The 18,643-nt window shown below is 38.7% G+C and overlaps 1 protein-coding gene and 1 long non-coding RNA gene across 2 annotated transcripts in view; one reads left to right on the top strand and one right to left on the bottom strand.

Annotated features, from left to right (window-relative positions):
- The window catches only part of LOC130683592 (uncharacterized), a 347,925-nt gene that overhangs the window by 221,875 nt on the left and 107,407 nt on the right, over nucleotides 1-18,643 (top strand). The gene's annotated exons all lie outside the window — the stretch shown is intronic.
- The window catches only part of CYYR1 (cysteine and tyrosine rich 1), a 102,791-nt gene continuing 94,974 nt past the window's right edge, over nucleotides 10,827-18,643 (bottom strand). Inside the window, exon 4 of the mRNA XM_036875246.2 lies at nucleotides 10,827-12,235. Coding sequence (XP_036731141.1) covers nucleotides 12,102-12,235 — 134 coding nt within the window. The 3' untranslated portion in view covers nucleotides 10,827-12,101. The remainder of the gene's footprint in view (nucleotides 12,236-18,643) is intronic.

Below are 18,643 nucleotides of genomic sequence, written 5' to 3'. Positions count from 1 at the left end.
AAAAAGGCACACTCTAACTAGGTAATTTGAAGAAAGTTTAATGAAATGTGTGGGTAGAATGTAGGGAAACTATAAGGGGTAGTGCAGCACCCCTGGGGTTAGTGTCACTGAGGAAGCTTTACCAGCCCTAGATCTGAATGGGCCAGAGGATGGAGCTCACAGAAATAGCTGTTGAGAGAGGGCATCCCGTGGGAAGTGTGACTTTTGTTTGAGAGGCACAGCCCAAATAAATACCCTAAGGAGTTACCCCACCTTATTCTCTGTTTTTTTCTGATCTCCTGGGTAGGCTCCCTTTTGGCCAGACTCACCCAGAAGCCCAATAGGCAAGGGAGCTCAGTGATGCCATCCATGCAGTACAGACTCTCCAAAAGGGGTGGAGCCTGGATCCAGAGGGACAAGGTGGAAGGCATGCAGTATGGAAAGGTTTAATGCTAAAGGTCTTTTTATCTTTTATTTCTATTCAACACTCTGTTCATCCAATATTTTTAGATATCTTATGTCATGCCATATATTTGCTCAAAATCATTATTTGATGAAGAGACATTTAGCCCTTATTTTGGTTTCTACTGATACATATTTCAGAACTTGTCTACAGATGGACATAATGAGTCAGTTCACATACAAAAATCGAAATAAATGATGAGTTATTTATGTAGTTTGATAAAATTATGCTTCTCAGTTCATTTGAATTTGTCCAGATAAGTACTACCTTAATACTACTTATTCATTGCAGGGAGAAATGGGTCAGCCATTGAAATCATTGTATTTTGTATGTAGTGCAGAAGGCACCTGCCCACACTGAGCTTAAACTGTTCACTCTCACATGGCTGAAAGATGGATATGGAGCAGATCCACCAAGATTTTATTTCCATGAGAGATTATGAAGTCTTCTGGGCAAGGTTCATCTTGAGGAGGAAAGAGCTAGAATTATATACCCATAAAATATCCCAGCCTTCAGAGGAGGGTGGATTTTTTTTTTTTAAATAAGAGCAAAATGTCTATCACCTGAATTTGTCTGGAAGCTCTTTCCTTATAGATCCATGTCTAAGTTTGAGGGAGAGAAAAGGATGTTAGGTCAAAACTGAAAGAACTATTTTCATGAAATAGCTGCTGACATATTGGGAACATGAAATATTGCTGCTTTGAGCCTAATGTCTTCAGTAGAAGAAAGGGTACTTACTCATTTAGCTCAGAGAGCAACACTTTCTTGGTCTGTGGGGGGGATGGGGAGAATATAGGAAGCTCTCGTATATTGGAGACTCTACTCTTTCAGTGGCCCAGGCCTCAGGGGGAGTGTGTGTCCTAACTCTAGCAGTTCTGGGCCAGTAGCTTTGAACAGCCAGAGGCAGACATAACACTGAGTCAGTGCCCATGGTAGCTCTGCCCCTGCAGGCATGAGCAGTGACATGGCAACATAGGTGCTCCTGCAGGAGCAGCAGTTGGGTGGCTGGCACAGCGAACTGTGCACGGGTCTTACCAGCAGCCCTCAGCACAGCAGTGCCAAGTCACCTTCATGGTGATCTAGTCGTTGGCAAATGGCTCGCCAGTAACATCAGTGAAGGGGAGCTGGAGAGGAAGAAACTGGGAGATGCAATCTGAGAGGCTATAGGAATACCCCCTGGAGACTCCCAAACATAATTGTAGGCTGTACTTTGCAGGACTCTGAAAGTTTTATAGTAGCAAATGAGGCCCAAGATGGAGAAATATCATTTATTAGATTGCTGTGGCTTGGAGAAACACAGCCTTCATAAATATTTTAATTTTGACATGTATGCATATATAGCTTTGAGCTGTGCAGAACTATTTTATTCCTGGATTACTATAGAACTCTGCTGTTTATGAAGAATTATCTGGAAGACTACTATTATCTTTTTCTCATTTAAAAATTCTTCCCTAACTATTTTAACATGTTATTATTATCTAGTTTAATATTTTATTGCTTATATGTATTTTTTTTAATTCTGCAGAGTTTTTGCATTTCTTAAAAATGTGCAACAGAGAACCAATAACCAATTCCATAGGAATACTGAGATATGTACAAATAGACGGCAATTTTTATGGTTTTCACTCATGCTTACCAACATTCGTGACTGTCCCTTCACAATTAGTTAAAAATGCACATTATTTTGTAGATGTTTATCCTTTTGCCATAAATATTGACTCATTCCTCTGTCCTGGTCAAAAAGAAATATAGAGGATCCACAGAAAATTCATAATGGTTTCTGGACAGGTGAAATCCACGACCTGGGAGATAATTGGGTGAAAGTGTCTGCTGGGACCAGGTGCCATGTCAGAGATAAAAAAAAATCCTTTCACTATTTTATCCACCATGCACATGATGGAGACTAAGCGATGGATTGCAACAAAAGGGCAATATAAAAGATATGAATCATTAAGATTGTTCAAACACATATAGTCATCCACCTGGCAATCAGCCATGGAAAGGCAGCTTCTGCAATCAGCACCAAGATCGTCATAGGTAACGCTTACAAGCAAAGAGTAAATATGGGTATATTTGCAGCATTAAAAGTTTATTATGACTGAAAGATGTTTTTTAGGACTATGAAGTGGCACATTTAGTTTCTAAACCAATTATCTAATGGGATTGGAATATTAAACATAATTAAATGTGGAGTGCTTAGAACAGTGTCTGGCACCAAAAAAGCTCCCAAAATTATTACTATGTTTCAAGGTAAGATATTTCTGGGGATGGGTCCATTGAGAATCAATCTTTTACAATGGCATTACTGCTTTTTAGGACTTAGATACATGCACTTTTGCTCTCTGTGCATACTAAATAATAATTGCACAAAAGCTGGTACCCATTTTATTATCCATTTCCAGCAGGTTCGGTCTTCTGTGTTTCATGTCAGAATATTCAGAGGTTTTTCAACATATCCTGAAGAAATGGTAATGTGAAAACTATGGCATCTTATTTTAGTAAAAATGCCTTTTATGAATCCTTTGGCCACTGCTTCTGAAGTCTAAATTAAGTTCAAATCCATTGTATGGAAATGTGATTTATGAAACAGTTCTTTTTGGTTATTTGGTTGATGTTCTTTTTAAGTAAAAAATGAAAAGCTCAATTTTAACCTGAAGAATTATAAAAGTGCCTCTCCCAAACTGGCATGTTGCCTTGTTCCCACTGAGTCAGTCAAGATGAGCATGTTCATTTACTTGAGTGGACATGTGTTAATACCACACTTAATGACACAGTCCAACTATATCTGAATTGACATTATCATCAATTAAATACTATGAAACTAAAGCCTTTTATCCTGTTGTCTGACCTGTATCTTGGATTATGGACTCCACTTAGAATATGCTACTCACTATAAATTCTCTTCCTTTAATTCATAAAGTTATTTTAACATTTTTGAATGTCAATTATTACTTGCTGGCGTAATATATTCAGTCACTTATTTCATGTTCCAGCTATCATATAGATACCTCTTGGAAATAGCATATGTTCCAAAGACAGTCCTTGCTCTCAAAGAGCTTATAGGAGGAGACAGACATTTAACAAATCTGTGACAAGGGACATAAAAGGGGTACAAAATAGATACAAAAAGGGGCAAAGGTGGGAATCAATTAGTTCTCATTGGAGAAATTATCAGATCTCTAAAAAGTATAATATCTTTAACCACATCTTGAAAGATGAGCAGGGGTTCCCTGAGGAAGCGAGAGGCCTATCCTCAGACAAGGAGGTGAGGGAGTGTGTCTTGGGTATTCCAGTGGTGGTAAGAGACCCAGGGGGTGGGTCTCCAAATCCGTTTTCACTATCAAAGCAGAAAGAATTTAACTTCAATTACTTAATTCTTCTGAATTGCCTTCTACTTGTTCCCAGTCAACAGATAATACACAAAATGTACAATAATGAACACGTTAACTTACAATAAGATACAAAAAGTGGGGAAATCAGATCACATGGTTCTCTTTGGATTTTAGTCAGAAAAAAAAATTAAATTATCTATCTTTCAGGCCATGGAAACAATATGCAGTCTTTTATTCATATATCACCCATGACAAAAACAATTCAGAAAATGATTCCCCTTTGTCCTCTCTGTATTAACAAATGGCACACACTCAAAAGCTGCTGACAACTGGGTTATAAGAAGAGAAGCACAGAGTCTAACTGTAAATTCCAGTCTCACTGGAATCAGAGTCTAACTGTGGATGATTTTTTACCCAGTTATTCCTTAGCACATTCAGTGAAGGCAAACATCTCCAGCACATGTTTCTGCAGTTGCAAACATTTTTTTTGGATTTGTTTTCCATTTTTAGTGAAGATATTCAGGATTAGGTGAGGTAGCAACTTGATCCACTGAACACTCATCTGGAAACTTGTCTTGATTACATATTTTGGAACAAAGTTGAAGCAAAGGTTAGAACTGGAGCCACGTTAAGACTTGTCCATAAGGTATGTGGTATGTGGAACACTTTATTTCCTGCCAAACTGCAATGTGCTTTTAGCAGCTCATAAATGAATTTTATGAGAAACATGAACGGGTATGTCTCTGTTCAATATTTGTTAGGAATGCGGCTCTGTGAGTGTCTCTGGCTCCATTTTAGCCTGTCTGTTCACTAAAAGCAATTTGATCACAGCTAAGCATGACTCTGAGATTCCTTTAGCTGTTGAGAGGGAAGATTGCCCAAACTCCAGATAACGGACTTAGGGAGAATGAGATGAAATACCACTGCTGTGATAGGCTGTCTACTACGATGGCTCCTGATGTTCTCACCTGGTGTTTGTGTCCTGTGTCATCCTGTCCTCTTTTGTGTGGACTGGACTAGTGACCTGATTCTAAGGAATAGAACATGGCAAAAATGATGAGATGTCAGTTCCATGACTAGGTTTAAAAGTCTGTGACTGGGTTTTGCCTGCACACTTTTTTTACTCTATGGCTTTTCTTTGCTTGCTTGCCCTGGGGAAGCAAGCTGACATAATGGAACTGCCCTATAGAGAGGCCCATGTAGTAAGGAATTGAGGGTGGTCTCTGGCCAACAGCCAGTGAGTCAGTGAGGCCCTCAGTCCAAAAGTCTGCAAGGAGAGAAATACTGTCAACAACAAAACACACAAGTAAGCATGGAGGCAGACCCCTCCTCTGGCGCACACTGAGAAGGCTACAGTCTGTGAGAGTCCCTGAGCCAGAGGACCCAGCCGAGCTATACCCAGAATCTAGGCCTAAAAAACTGAGATAATAAGTGTTGTTTTAAGCCACTAAGTTTTCAGATATTTGTTACACAGCAATAGTTAACTATTCTATCTTCTTATAGAAGTGGGAGCACAAAGATTGGAACGAGAATAGTGCATCTATTTATCTCTGTCTGAGTCATCAACCCAGATAGAATCATTATAACAGATACTCTCTCTCTCTACTATTTATAATCATTACAGTGACCTGGCAAGAGTGGTATTTTTCACATATTTTGGATAAAACTAAGGTTATGGAAACTCAGTTACTTGGCTCAGAACACAGCTAGAAGGTGACAGAGATGAGAGAGAAACCAGTCTGTTCTGCTCTGAAGCCGTGGTCTGTCCTCTGCTTCAACAGGTTGTAAGAGGCAAGGGTGAGGTTGGGAGTAGGGTAGAATCAGAATCATTGTGGACCATTTTGAAGCTAGTTCTGTCATTTTTCTTTCTGGACCTCCTGAGACAGTTTGAACATACCATATAGTGGGGTTGTTTCAGAAGAGCATTGACCTAACACAAGTTCAGCTATATCCCTTGCAGTGTGGGCCTGCAATTAGAAAATTGAAATTGCACATTTCAACCAGGTTCTGATTGAGGATCTGGTAGTCCTTAGCAGCCTCTGGGGTGATTTGCAAGGTGATCGTGTGACTCTGGCATTCTAGAGTTAGGTTGTTTTAATTAAGTTAAAAATCAAACAATAGCACCCAGAACTCCACTACTTAAAGGGCTCAGTATGGTCTGATGAGTGCTAGATCCTACCTTGCACAGCCCAAAGTTGGAAAAATAGGTTTGGTTGGTTAAACAAGAACAAGTTGGGAATCAGGTAGATTAGTGGTGAGTGCTGCTTTCATTTGGTGGTGGGAACAACATTCTGAAATATGGAAGAGTACCCCTCGGTGATACAGCTTAGGAAGATGTGGGTGCCCCTGGATGCTCCTGTAATGGCTTTTAGAGCTGAGCATAGCAGCTACAGAATTGACTGGACTCTGAAAACAGGCTGTGGTTCTGTCTCACCAGCTTCTGGGCCAGAGCTAAGGTCTTTCTTCTAGATTCAGCCCTTTAGCTCTTGTAATAGTTTCCCTACCCCTGGCCCAAGGAGAGCCTGAGTGGATGGGCCTCTTATTGCTCACAGGTTCTCATTTTCCCAGAAAAGACCTGCCCAATAAGGTAGCCACATGAGGCAATGCAGTATTTGAAATGTGGCTAGTGAGAATGAAGAACTGGATTTTTCATTTAATTTAATTTCAATTCATTTAAATTTAAATAACCCTATGTAGCTGGTGGCTAGTATCTTGGATAGCACAGTTCCAGAGGCTGTCATCCTTATGTTATTCTTTTATTGATTTATTTTTGGCTAATATTTATAGAACATTTTCTATGTGCTAAGCACTATACTTAGAATTTTTGTCCAATTTTCACAAAACCTGATGCAGCCCATTTAAATTATTTACATTTTCTAGAGTAGAAAGTTGAATTTTGTAGAGATGAAGTAGCCTGTCTCAAATCATGCAGGCAGGAGACAGGATTCAAAATAAAGTCTATCTGGCTTACTGTGTGTTTCCTATATAGAAGAATAAGGTTAAATCAGCAGGAATGGAGGGTCAAACAAAATGGATACAAGACAATTAAAATATAACCCTCATTACACTGGGTTATTTCACTTTATTGTTTTTGGAAGTACTGCAGCTACAGCAAAAACATTAATCCAAAACTTTCATATCATATACTGTTTTCCCCAAGATGTATCATTATTGAAATAATCAGTGACCTCCAAAAGTCTATACTGATAATGTGCATGTTTATGCTATGTGACACTAAATGCAAATATAAAAATGCTCATCTATCTTAGACCTATGGGTTTGTGATTTGCTTTAAAGGAGGCCATAAAACAACTCAATGAAGAGAGATGGTGTGGACTGAAATGGCTCCTATGCAGGTAGTGTTTGCAGAACATAGGAGGTATGCAGTAAACATTAATTGACAGCAAAGATGACGATAATTCAATTTCTGCTAGTCTTTTCCTCCCCATTTTTTCTTAAGGAGTACTCGGTTGCATTTGCAACCAACATTCTGAAAGTCACAGGGAGCCTGCCACTTTGAGTTGCACAGCAGCGGTGTAATTGGGTCTAATCACACTTGCAGAAGAGAGATAAATTAAAGCACATGTAATGTTAAAATTTTGCTGAAATCTCAGTCACTAGAATGGGCTAGAACTGTTGAATGCTTTGTGTCTTCATAAATAAGAAAATTATCAGTGCCTAAAAATCAAACAAGTCATTCAAAACAAATCTAGCATTTAGATCTCACTGGCAGACCATATTTCAGTTAGATCAATGTATTTGAAAGTAAAATATGCTACTTGTATTAAATACTAAGTTTCCTAACTACAAGTACAGGAACATTAATTTATACCTTCAGACACTTGCTTTATTAGCAAAATTTGTGACATTGTTTTGGGATTTCACTTGAATTATGATGATGTTGGATTAAACATTTTAGAGTTAATCATAAAGTGACACAAAAATTGAATCTATTCCCAGTATTTTTTATGCAGTTTAAGAATTGAAATAAAGATTTTTCTAAGAAGCTACTTACAAGTTGTGTTCAGCACAGCTTCCTTTCAGTGAATGGAAGTGATACACATTCTGTAATGCATGTAGTGAATTATTTATGAAATCACTTAATAAAGATGTTTCTAAGAAGCTACTTGCAAGCTGTATTCAGCATAGTGTTACTTCATTGTAAGGAAGTAATACTAATTCTGTAATGCACTTAGTGAAGTGATTAAGAAAACTTGTAATAAAGATGATTTGAACAGTCTACTTGCAAGCTGTGTTCAGCACTGAGTTCTATCAGTGAATGGAAGTAATACCCAATCTGTAATGCATGCCGTAGAGTGCTTAAGAAGATTTGTAATAATGATGTTCCTAACAAACTACTTGGAAGCAATTTTAGTTTTCAGTACAGTGTTCTTTTCATGAAAGGAAGTGAAACACATTCTGTAACGCATGTAGTGAAGTACTTAAGCTAATTTATAATAAAGATATTTCTAACTAACTACTTGCAAACGACATTCAACAGCTTATAATCTTGAGGGGGTTTCCTTAGACATAACTTCTCACTTTTCTGTTCCTGCTCCTAAAATTCTATCTTGCTTTAAATTTTAGCAACTTAACTGAATGTGTCTCAGTGTAGCCCTATTCAGTTTCAATCTATTTGGGGTCCTTTGGACCTCACGGATGTAGATGCCCATTCATGATGCCAGATTTAGGAAATTTTCAGCCATTATTGCTTTAAATATACTTTCTATCTCTTTCTCATTCTCTACATTTCTAATATTCCTATAGTGCAAATATTGTTTCTTTTCATTGTGCCCTGTAATTCCTGTAGGCTTTCTTTACTCTTCATTCTTTGTTCTTTTTGCTCCTCTGACTAGGAATTTCCAATGTCCTATTTTCCAGGTTGCTGATTCTTTCTTCTGCATGGTCAAGTCTACTTTTGAAACTCTATTGAATTCTTCAGTTCAGTTATTGTATTTTTCAGCTCTAGGATTTTTGTTTGTTTGGAGTTTTTTTTTTTGCTTTTTGCTATTTCCTTGTCAATCTTCATATATTGTTCATGCATTGTTTTCCTAATTTTGTTTAGTTGTCTGTGTTTTCTTCTGGTTCATAAAATTTCCTTAAGAGGATTATTCTGAATTCTTTTCCTGACAGGTCATAGATCTCCATTTCTTTACAGTCAGTTATTGGAGCTTTATCAGTTTCCTTTGACAATGTCATATTTACCTGATCTTGAGATCTTTGATTCCTTAAATTGAGCTCTGTGCTTTTAAGTAATGGGCTTCCTCTTCCAGACTTATATCAGGTTTGCTTGGGCAGAGACAGTTCTGCATCAGTCAACTCAGTCTGGGTCTCTCTGTGTGTCTTCTGGTAATGTTCTTGGGCAGGTATAGCCTGCTATTGTGCTCTGTTTTTGGGTGAGGCAACTGTCTGACCTCTCAGGATGGGGATGCCACTGGCTGAAAACAGCTGGTCTGCCGGCTTGGCTCCCTACCCAAATGAGGCTTAACATAGGCTCCATGGTTGCCCGATTTCTCTAGTAAGGCTTACTAGATGGTCACCATTGGACCCTATACGCAGTAATAAATGGGGCTATAAACTAGCCTGAAAAGGCCTATACAGCTCATTGTTTGCGGGCCTTAATAAGGCCTGAGTGTGCACTGAATCCCCTGGTTTTACTCTGTAGACAGGGGAAGCCACAGGCTGTGCTCTCTGTTCAGTTGCCACTATAGGTAGAGCAGTTGAATTGCTTGCAGGTTCCCATGTGCTCTGGTTAGGTTTGCTGGTTGGACAGGCTGAAGGCTGTATGCAGTGATGAGCAGAACCATGAATTAGAGTCTCTGACCAGGTGCAGCAGGAGAAGTAGCTCTAAGGCTGGTAAAGCTTTTTGTTTATTGTCTTAACTCAAGCTGTCCTGCACCCCAAGTTCCCTCAAGGAACCGGGTCACTGGTTTGGCTTTGCAAACTCTTGTCTCTGTCTGCCCTTTTCTTGCCCCATACACTTTTGGACCACACAGCTTCCAGGTGTTTTCACCAGCCTTCCTGGTCAGGTAGGGCTGGAAAGCCCTCTATAGCACATGGGACTGTCTCAGCTGCCTTGCTTGGGCTGGAGGAGAAGGGGCCATTTCAGGCTACTCTCCATTTCCCAAACAGGGTCTCTGGTTGCAAGGGACCAGGAGCCACCCTCAGCTTTGGCTATGGGTTAATCCCCCTGCCTGTTCATAGCATGGGAAACCACCATACCCAGTACTGGCTCTACTTTGGGGGTGATCAGCTCTGCCCATTCACCTCTTGGCTGGAGTGCGACTGAGCCACACAGCTTCCAGGTCAGATGGGGCTGAGAGACACTCTCCACCGTGGATAGGGCTGTGATTTGGTTCCTTGCCTGGACATGGCAAACTGGGCTCTAGGGCCAGCAAAATCAGGCAGATCTGTACCCCACAAAGTTCCCTTGTCAGAACGTGCCCCCAGTTTGGTTTTGTGGATGAGCAAAGCCACTGGTCAGGAATACTAACCGGGCACTGCAGCAACAGAATGGTATGCATTTGGTGTTCTTGTTGTTGCAGGCTGCCCCCCACTTCTCGGTCACAGTCAGGTTCCCAGGGGTTGAGCCCCGAAGATACCCTGCAGTCCCTGTGTAGCAAGATTAACCTAGGAGAATAGGGGGTCCCACAAAGTGACTCCAATGCTGGGGGGTGCTGGTTGTGCCCCTGGGTTCTCTTTCCCAGTGGAGGAGCCGGAGACTCAGGGGAGGCCTGTGCATGAGGTGTGGCATCAGCCTGTGGGAGGGTCAGTGTGGCCAGCATGACTCTGCTTCTCTTCTTTTAATGAGTCTGTCTTGGTCTCTGTGGTGTGTGTGTGGTAGTGGGGACGATTCAGCTCCACCCCTGTGCTCCTTAGTGGTGTGTCCTGTCCTGAACAGATGTTAGTTCTTGTAAGGGGGCGTGCAGTCAGGAATGGCCTATGTTGCCATCTGGGTGACGTCACTCTCTTCCAATATTTCTCAGTGTAGATTTTAAATTCATAAAAGGACCCACATAAAAATATAAAACTTAAGGTCACTTGCATCAGAATATGGCACATTAGGAGTTATTTATTAAAAACTTTACACCTAAAGGTAGACACTTCTTAACATTTGGATTTTAGCAAAAGGCAACAGTTTTCTCTCAGTATTTTAACCTTACCATTAACTGTATAACTCTTTCAAGGGAATAGATTATCAAAATATTAAGAAAGAGAAAAAGAAATCTGTCTAAGCTACATATGAATAGAATTCCACAGAACAGAATCCAAACTTTCTTTTTTTCCCTCTTCTTTTTGTAAACAGCTGTATATCTTCACGGTCAAGGTCTAAGGTTTTACTCCCTGATCTCAAATCTCATGGGAATATTTGGCTTCTAGTCTTTTAATCTGAAGTGAAGTGTTTGTTGCTTATGGAACTTGATTCAGTTATTTTTTCACTGTTGTAATAATTTTTGTCATAATATACTAATTAAAGTCAGATGATTTTTAGGTGGCAGTAGCTAGCATTGAAGATTTCTTGGATCCAAGTAGCTATTGAATCCTTTTGATCCTGTTTTAATTGTCAAATTAAATATATAAGATTCAACTATTCCAGTTGTTTTCATTCTTGGAGGCATACAAGTTTACCTCACACCTACCTAAAACATGAGCAGGACCCATCTACCATTTGATTTAGCTCCTTTCTGCAGCATGTTGCTACCAGATCGTCAGCCAAGTTTTGTTTGACATCTTGGTAACAGGGAGCTTCACAAAGCAATCTAGTCAATAAGGAAGTTCCAATTGCCCTTTCTTATACTGCAACCAAAGTTTCCTGTTCTTCCCCTGACACTACAGTTCCTGTAGTTTCCATCCAGCGCTTCAAACAGTGTAAGGCACAGGGTGGGCTCAAATGCACTTGATCTGCGTTAACTGATGAGCAAACAATGAACAGTCCTAGTTCTGGCTTTTAAGCTACAAGAAAATAGTTGTTTCTTTCTGTAGTCCAGGCTGTTCTCATGTCTTATATAATCTCTTTTCCAGGATCAGTACTGCAATTTCCTTGAGCAACATGATTTTCATATGTTTTGTCTATCTTCTTTTTTCTGAATGTACTTATGTTTATCAGTAGATCTCTTCAGATGTGGTACCATCAAACCACACATAATACTTCATATGGGGTCATCTCTGAGAAGGGTAAAATCCCTGTGCCTTCAGCTGGGACATTCCACTTGACATATTGTTTGGCCTAAAAGAATATTCCTTAGAGCAAACTTTTCCTCTCTGTTTCTGAGTAATTTATTATGGGCGAGACTCTGATTGGCACATATTGTGTTCTGGGAGAAGAATTACTTCCTTGAGTTTCCAGGATAAGGAGGGGGTGGAGAACGCTGTGCTGAAGGCTGTGCGGCTGGGGAGTAGGGAGGCGGCAAGTCTGCACAGTAATCCATCTCATGGTCGTAACTATAGGGTGGTGGTTGCACTGAAAAAGAAAGGACAAGGGCATCAGACATTGAGCAAATATTTGGGCATCCATATGTTTAAGCCACTGGGCTGGGTACTTTGGAAGTGGACATAATTTTTGCCTGCAAAAATCTTAGTTTTATCAGATTGAAGACATATGTATGAGAGAGCGAGTGCCATAAAAAGGGGCACCATTGACCAAAGTATTTAGAAGGAGCTGCTCAGGGAAAGTTTCCTGGAAATAAGATGCTGAAGGGGCAGATAAGAAGCAAGGGGAATATTCAAGTTTGAGCAAAAGTGCAGAAGCAGGAGAGCCCTTTTGTTTAAGACAAAAATTACATGGAGAGGAGAAATGGGAAAAGACATTGAGGAATCTGTATCATCATTGCGGTGGGCTCTATTACATAAGGAGTGTGTGATGTGCAGTTTTCAGAGATTTTCTGAATACACTAGTAGATATGTTTGGGAAGAGGACTCTCTCAGCAGTATGGATGGAGGTGGACTGAAGAAAAGGTGAAGTGATGTAATAGCATATATGAGGGATTATAAGAGACTCATGCAGTGGGGGCCTGGGGAGGATCCTAAGAGACTTTGAGCAGCTGAGCGCTCAGGTGATGATTACATAGGTGAGGAAAGGGATGGAGAGGGAAAGAGGGTTTTGAGGTATTGGGTACCCAGTATGGGGCTCTTATAACTCAGATGGTCATGGAACCATTACAGGAAGAAGAAGGGAAAAAAGGGAAGATAAGCAGATTTGCAAATGAGGATGAAGAATTTAGCTTTCTATACTTTCATATAAGCTAGCTTTTATAGCTCATATGATACTTTTTCTTAATTTTTTACTCTGTCAGTGTGTTTTTAAATCTCACTCAAAACACCTCATTATGACTATGTATGGATGTCTATTTGGTAGTGATTTCAGTCTCATTTCCAGGGTTGGGAGGCACCCCTTGAGTACTCCATATCTTCAAGAACCAAATCATTCTGCAACATCTGAGCAACCCCTCTTATGATTTGCCAGTAGTTGAATTCATCATCACAATCATGATTCTAGTTGGAAATTAATATGCCTGATGTTATTGTGAATGCAGCCTAAATCATAAGCTAGTGTCATAATGCAAACGAATGGCCAAGCTTTTAGCATTAGAATGGTGGAACAAAACAAGCAACATATCAAAACACTTATTTCTAAAATGTCTTCTAAATTGTGCTCTTACCAATAAGATTATGATAGTGTTCCGATCAATATGCTTGTACAAAGATAGGACTTCACCCTTTGTGCACTCTGGATCCCTTTAACTTCACTCTTTTTGTCAGAAGCCTGATGATTTGAACGCTTACTGATTTGTCTATACTCAGGGATGTGAGAAAGCAGAATTGGGTCGCTTCAGAAAAGGGGAGGATGGAGACACAGAACTGGGTGGGATGTCCTCCAAGGACTGACTGTTCTGGTGAGCAAAGAAAAGCTTTGTAAGTCTCTAGAGGGCTGAGGAGGTTGAGGGCTCGTGGCTGAGGACACAGCTCTGTAGAGAAAGCAGCCATGTTGTACCAGCTTCTCCACAGCTCTGTTAGACCCGCAGGGACTGGGCTTTTCCAAGCTTTGTTTTCTACAGCAAAATGGAATAACTCTTGCGGAGCACATTCCTTCTGCATTACACCCACCCCTTTGCTTCATTGTATCTAGGAGAACTGAGACAAAGAGACTTATAATAAACTTCATCCAAGCCGAGAAATACAGCCTCCATGTAAAGTAGAAATTACAGCTGGATACCCATTGAATTGTTCCTTATAAGTATGTGGTTCAGAGTGTTTTTATGCTGAAGCTTTTCCCCACTTGAGGAACACACACCAAATGATTCTATAGATTGACTCTGTATCACTGTTTGTCTTGAACTCTTGGTGAATGTTTTTGCTTTGGTAACAAAGCTTTGATATTTTGCTATTTGCATAAAAACTGCATAGGGGACATTTCAGTAAAGTTCACTATCCTTTCTATAGCTGCATATTGAGCATGGAATTCTAAGATATGTGACAGTGTTCTTTCATTCATAGAGCCTTTGAATTTTGATAAAGTGATCATAATGCTGAAGAATGATATTTGGAGGACTATCCATCATGAAGTAAACATGGCACATCTTTTATATAGTTCCAGCTACTGGAAGACATTTTTAAATGATACTTGCATTAACTATGGACTGTGCTATCTTTCTTTATTGCAGTAATAAGGTTTAAGTAGGAAGTAAACTTTTCCAAGTATCTGTTTTAGAATTCCTGATTAACTCTAAAAGGTTTTGTTCTTTCTTAAAGGTCAAATCATCTTTAAAAGATATATGGATACAGCTGGACATAATGGTGCTTTTGAAAATCTTTCATAACCAGTAGCCCAGTTCTCTGATTTAAGTAGGGCAAATATGCCATTTATCCTTACTATCATTATAGTTGTCCAATATTACCAAATTTAGGGATGCTATGAAATTCATAGAATATTTAATGCCTTTCATCCACTCAGGCTAATATTCCTAAAGCAAATGTAAGTAAAGCTTATCAAAACTACACGTTATTTTAGAAAATTTGGAAACAGAAAATCATCCATATTTTTGTCACCACAATTTAACAATATCTTTATATTCTCTCTTCTAGTCATTTGTGTTTTTTATATCTTGTGTTCATGTAAAGTGGTATGTACTTTTTTGTGCTATACATAGTCTTTTTCCTTCTATATATTCTTCAAAACCTTTCATGTGAGTGGCTGCATATTATTTCACCAACCATTCACTTATTTTGAAATTAACAATGTTTTAATTATTTTAAAAATGGAATGATGAATATTTTTCTACACATAGGCTTTTTATTATTTTGAATTAGTTCTTTAGAATAAAATTCAGTTAATATTTTGGTAGTTTAATAATGAAAAAATAAAGCTCTTTTATATTTCCTTACTAATAGCTAGGTTTAACATCATTCTACATCTTGTTTACTACTTATAATTCATATTAGGTTATTTTTTTGTTTTGTTTTGTACTGATAATTTATAAACTAGATTCTTAATTAGAATTAAGATATAATTAAGATAACAGGATATAAACAAGTATAAAAATTATGTATCTTTTCAATATATCTTTTTAAAAATAACCGTTACAATGGTTATATTATTTTTACCTTATTGACATACTGAAGCTTAAAACCTGCATCTCACAAAATGTCATTTTTCATCTTTCTGATCTCATTTCCAAGCTTAAAAATTTGTCTTCTCTTTCAGATATCTGATACATAACCAGTCTATTTCTGAGTTTCTCCATTTAAATTTGTATATTTAATGTTTCCTTACATCTATTATTTTATTTGGTGTATTTCTGCATCAAAGTTTATTTTTTCTAAATTTTAAATTTTGGTTAAGCCAGATTATCTCAGTGTGTCCTCTTAATCCTCAATTTTTACATTGTTTTGTTATCTTTCCCTTACAGTTAAAATTTCAATCTATTTGAGTTTTCCCCAATAACCAAGAAACATCTCATTTTAATTATTATTGATTTAAGTGGTTTTAATATCTGAAAGGATAGGTGAATCTCATGACTTTTTTAATGTTGTGTTTTAAAAAATTTTTTTAATTGACATGTAATTGGCATATAACATTATATAAGTTTAAGGTGTACAATGTGTTGATTTGATACATTCATATTGAGAAATGATTATCACCTGTTAATTAAATAAGGTGGCCACTAGACTGAGGTGGGTCTAATGCTGTGGTGCCTATACAAGCAAACCACAACTTAAGCCTGTAAATGTCACAAAATTATGGAATCAAAACACGAAGGGCAATCAATCATAGTCAAGTAGGCTTTAAACTATAGCCAATCAAATAATTCCTTTCTTTGCTTCCACACTGCGCTCATGACCACTTCTGGTTTGGTGCTGCCTGATTCAAATCATTTTCTGTTCAAACAAACTCTTAAATTTTTTGATATGCTTCTGTTTATATTCTAACACATCTTAGTGTTAGCTAATACTTCTATCACTCATGAGTTGCTTTTAAAGATGGCTTCTCATATCGCCAGGAACAAATCTCCTCCACCCTCCTGCAAACCCTATCACAATTTGCCTGAACCGCACTCAGAACAGAGGCCCACAGAGCTCCTGGAAAGGACTCCACTGTCTCCACCCCCACCACACACACACAGCCCAGTCTATTTCTCCTCTGCAATGGCCCAAGGTGCAGTTCATGGAAGGCTGATGCCATTACAATCCATCATTCCCCTTCCCCTCAGGTAACATGAAGACAAGTCTAGTCACATCTGACAGCTTGACATCCCTCTGGCGCCATGAGAAGGACGAGCTCCTAGAACACCCTGCCCTATAGACCTTTAACCCTGGAAGACCTTTCACATCTAATCTAGTTAATTTTCCAAACTTACCACTCCCCTTTCACTGTGCTCAGTAGAATAATACAGTCTGTTGTCAGAAAGGCCCTTAAATCTGATTTTCCATGACAGCACAGCTTCCTCTGTAGAACTATTAAGTCCGAGCTGTTCTTTTTCTCCCACATCCTACAGCATATATGGCCAGGAGGTACACTGGGTGTTCTTGGTGGATCTCATGGATATTTTCAAACCACTGTCAATTTTCCCTCTTTAAAAACCTGAGCTCTTCTGTAGCATATGCCATGAGGTCATACTACTTTCTACACCTTCTTGCTATCAATATCTGTGGTCCTCTCTCCCCAAACTCATTCACTGAATATTTAGCATCAGTCCCATTATCTTTCTCTGCATCACGACTTCTCATCATTCTCAATGATTTCAATATCCATGTGTTGGAATAAATTTCTAGCCCCAAGTTAGAGCCACTCCTGCCTAGCGAGCCACATTAGAAATCCAAAACTTAGATAACTTTTTGTCCCTGTAACACTCTGCTTTACCAGAAACTCAGTATATCCACTCAGCTAGTTCCCAAATGCTAACTCAAGTCTGGGCTCTATACTTACTCCTGGTTCCTTCTCATCCCAAAAAAGGTTGACCCTGTTGGCCCAGCCAATCCAGTATTTTCTATTTTTCTCTTCCTTGTTCTTTATTCTTTATCATGTAAAAACTTCCAGGCTTCCACCCATTTTGCAGTTCTCCACATGAAGACTGTCCAGTTCGTGAAGTGTAAATAAAGTTGTATCACCTAAATTGTCTTCTTTAATCATTTTTAACACTTGGACTTTCTTGGCTTCAAAACTTTCTCACCCTTGTTATGACCAATAACGGCACCATTTTGCAAATCTGACCACTACTCTTTATCTTTCTAGAATACATATTCCAACACATCTTGGACCTTACCTTGATTTTCAATTTACTGATGGCAGTGGAAAAAAAAATTTTAATTGATGTCACCTCTTTCCTGTCTTCATATCTTTCTTTGTTCAGCTTATATTGTGGTCCACCACTAAAATTATTTCTGTGCCTGTATAATCAACTATTTTTTAACTTTTTCTCTCCCCCAAACTCCAATCCTGATTAATCCAACATTTTGGACACCCCAGATTTGTATCTAGGAACTTAATGTGGCTAGAGAAAAATGCACAATAATGCTGATTGATCTCATTTTAAAGTAATGCATGACCATATTCTTAAGTGTCCAGGCCTTGGGAATTGCTTAGAAATATGCATTTCTTTAGACATTCCACCACCCTCATTCTCTGAGATAACCATTTTATGCTTTTTTCTTTCTCCTTAACTGCTCCTCAACCCACTTTCAGCACAAGACTTGCTTCTCATTTCGCTATGAAAATAGGCACAATTAGAAGAGATCATCCTCATATCACGTAATCCTCTCATGAGTACATGAAAGTCTTTCCATTTTCAGTACATATACTATACTGATAAGGTTGCCCTCATTTGTGAATTCACTGTTACAAATGGAGTTTTGATTTCTTAATGAAGTATTTCCAAGAGATTTTAAAAATTTTATAGAATGTTCTGCATCTTGGGTTTGTCAGGTATTTTTTTCATGCTAAGATACCAGCCAAATTACTGCATGCACAAAGTTGAGTTATCCTTAGACTAACACCCAAAGGTGCAAGTTGTTTATTTGCCCTTCTTTGGTGTGAATTTTTACCACCTGGTCAAAATGTTGTCTGTTTTCTCCACTGGGCAGTTACTGTTTTTCACCCTGTAGCTAACAAGAAATTTGAGAGGTAGACACTAAGTGCATGCACATATCCTGCTCTTCAGCAACCTTTCCCTCCAGATTTAGCATTGATTGATGATTCTTGTCCTAAACCTTTCTTATGAAAGCTTTGAAATGATTTTTCCAACTCCTCTCTACATGTATTCTTTGCATTTTTGTTAGCAAGATCCCTCCCCACCTTTCTTCTCTGTTGTTTAACTGTCTCAGTCAATCAGTCAATCAATCAGTTAATAATCTGGGGACTCAATAATGTACTCCA

The sequence above is a fragment of the Manis pentadactyla genome, chromosome 1 (assembly GCF_030020395.1).
Source record: "Manis pentadactyla isolate mManPen7 chromosome 1, mManPen7.hap1, whole genome shotgun sequence".
NCBI classification, from domain to species: Eukaryota; Metazoa; Chordata; class Mammalia; order Pholidota; family Manidae; genus Manis; species Manis pentadactyla.
The sequence above is the reverse complement of the archived record's forward strand: the minus strand, read 5'-3'. Positions and strand labels throughout refer to the sequence as shown.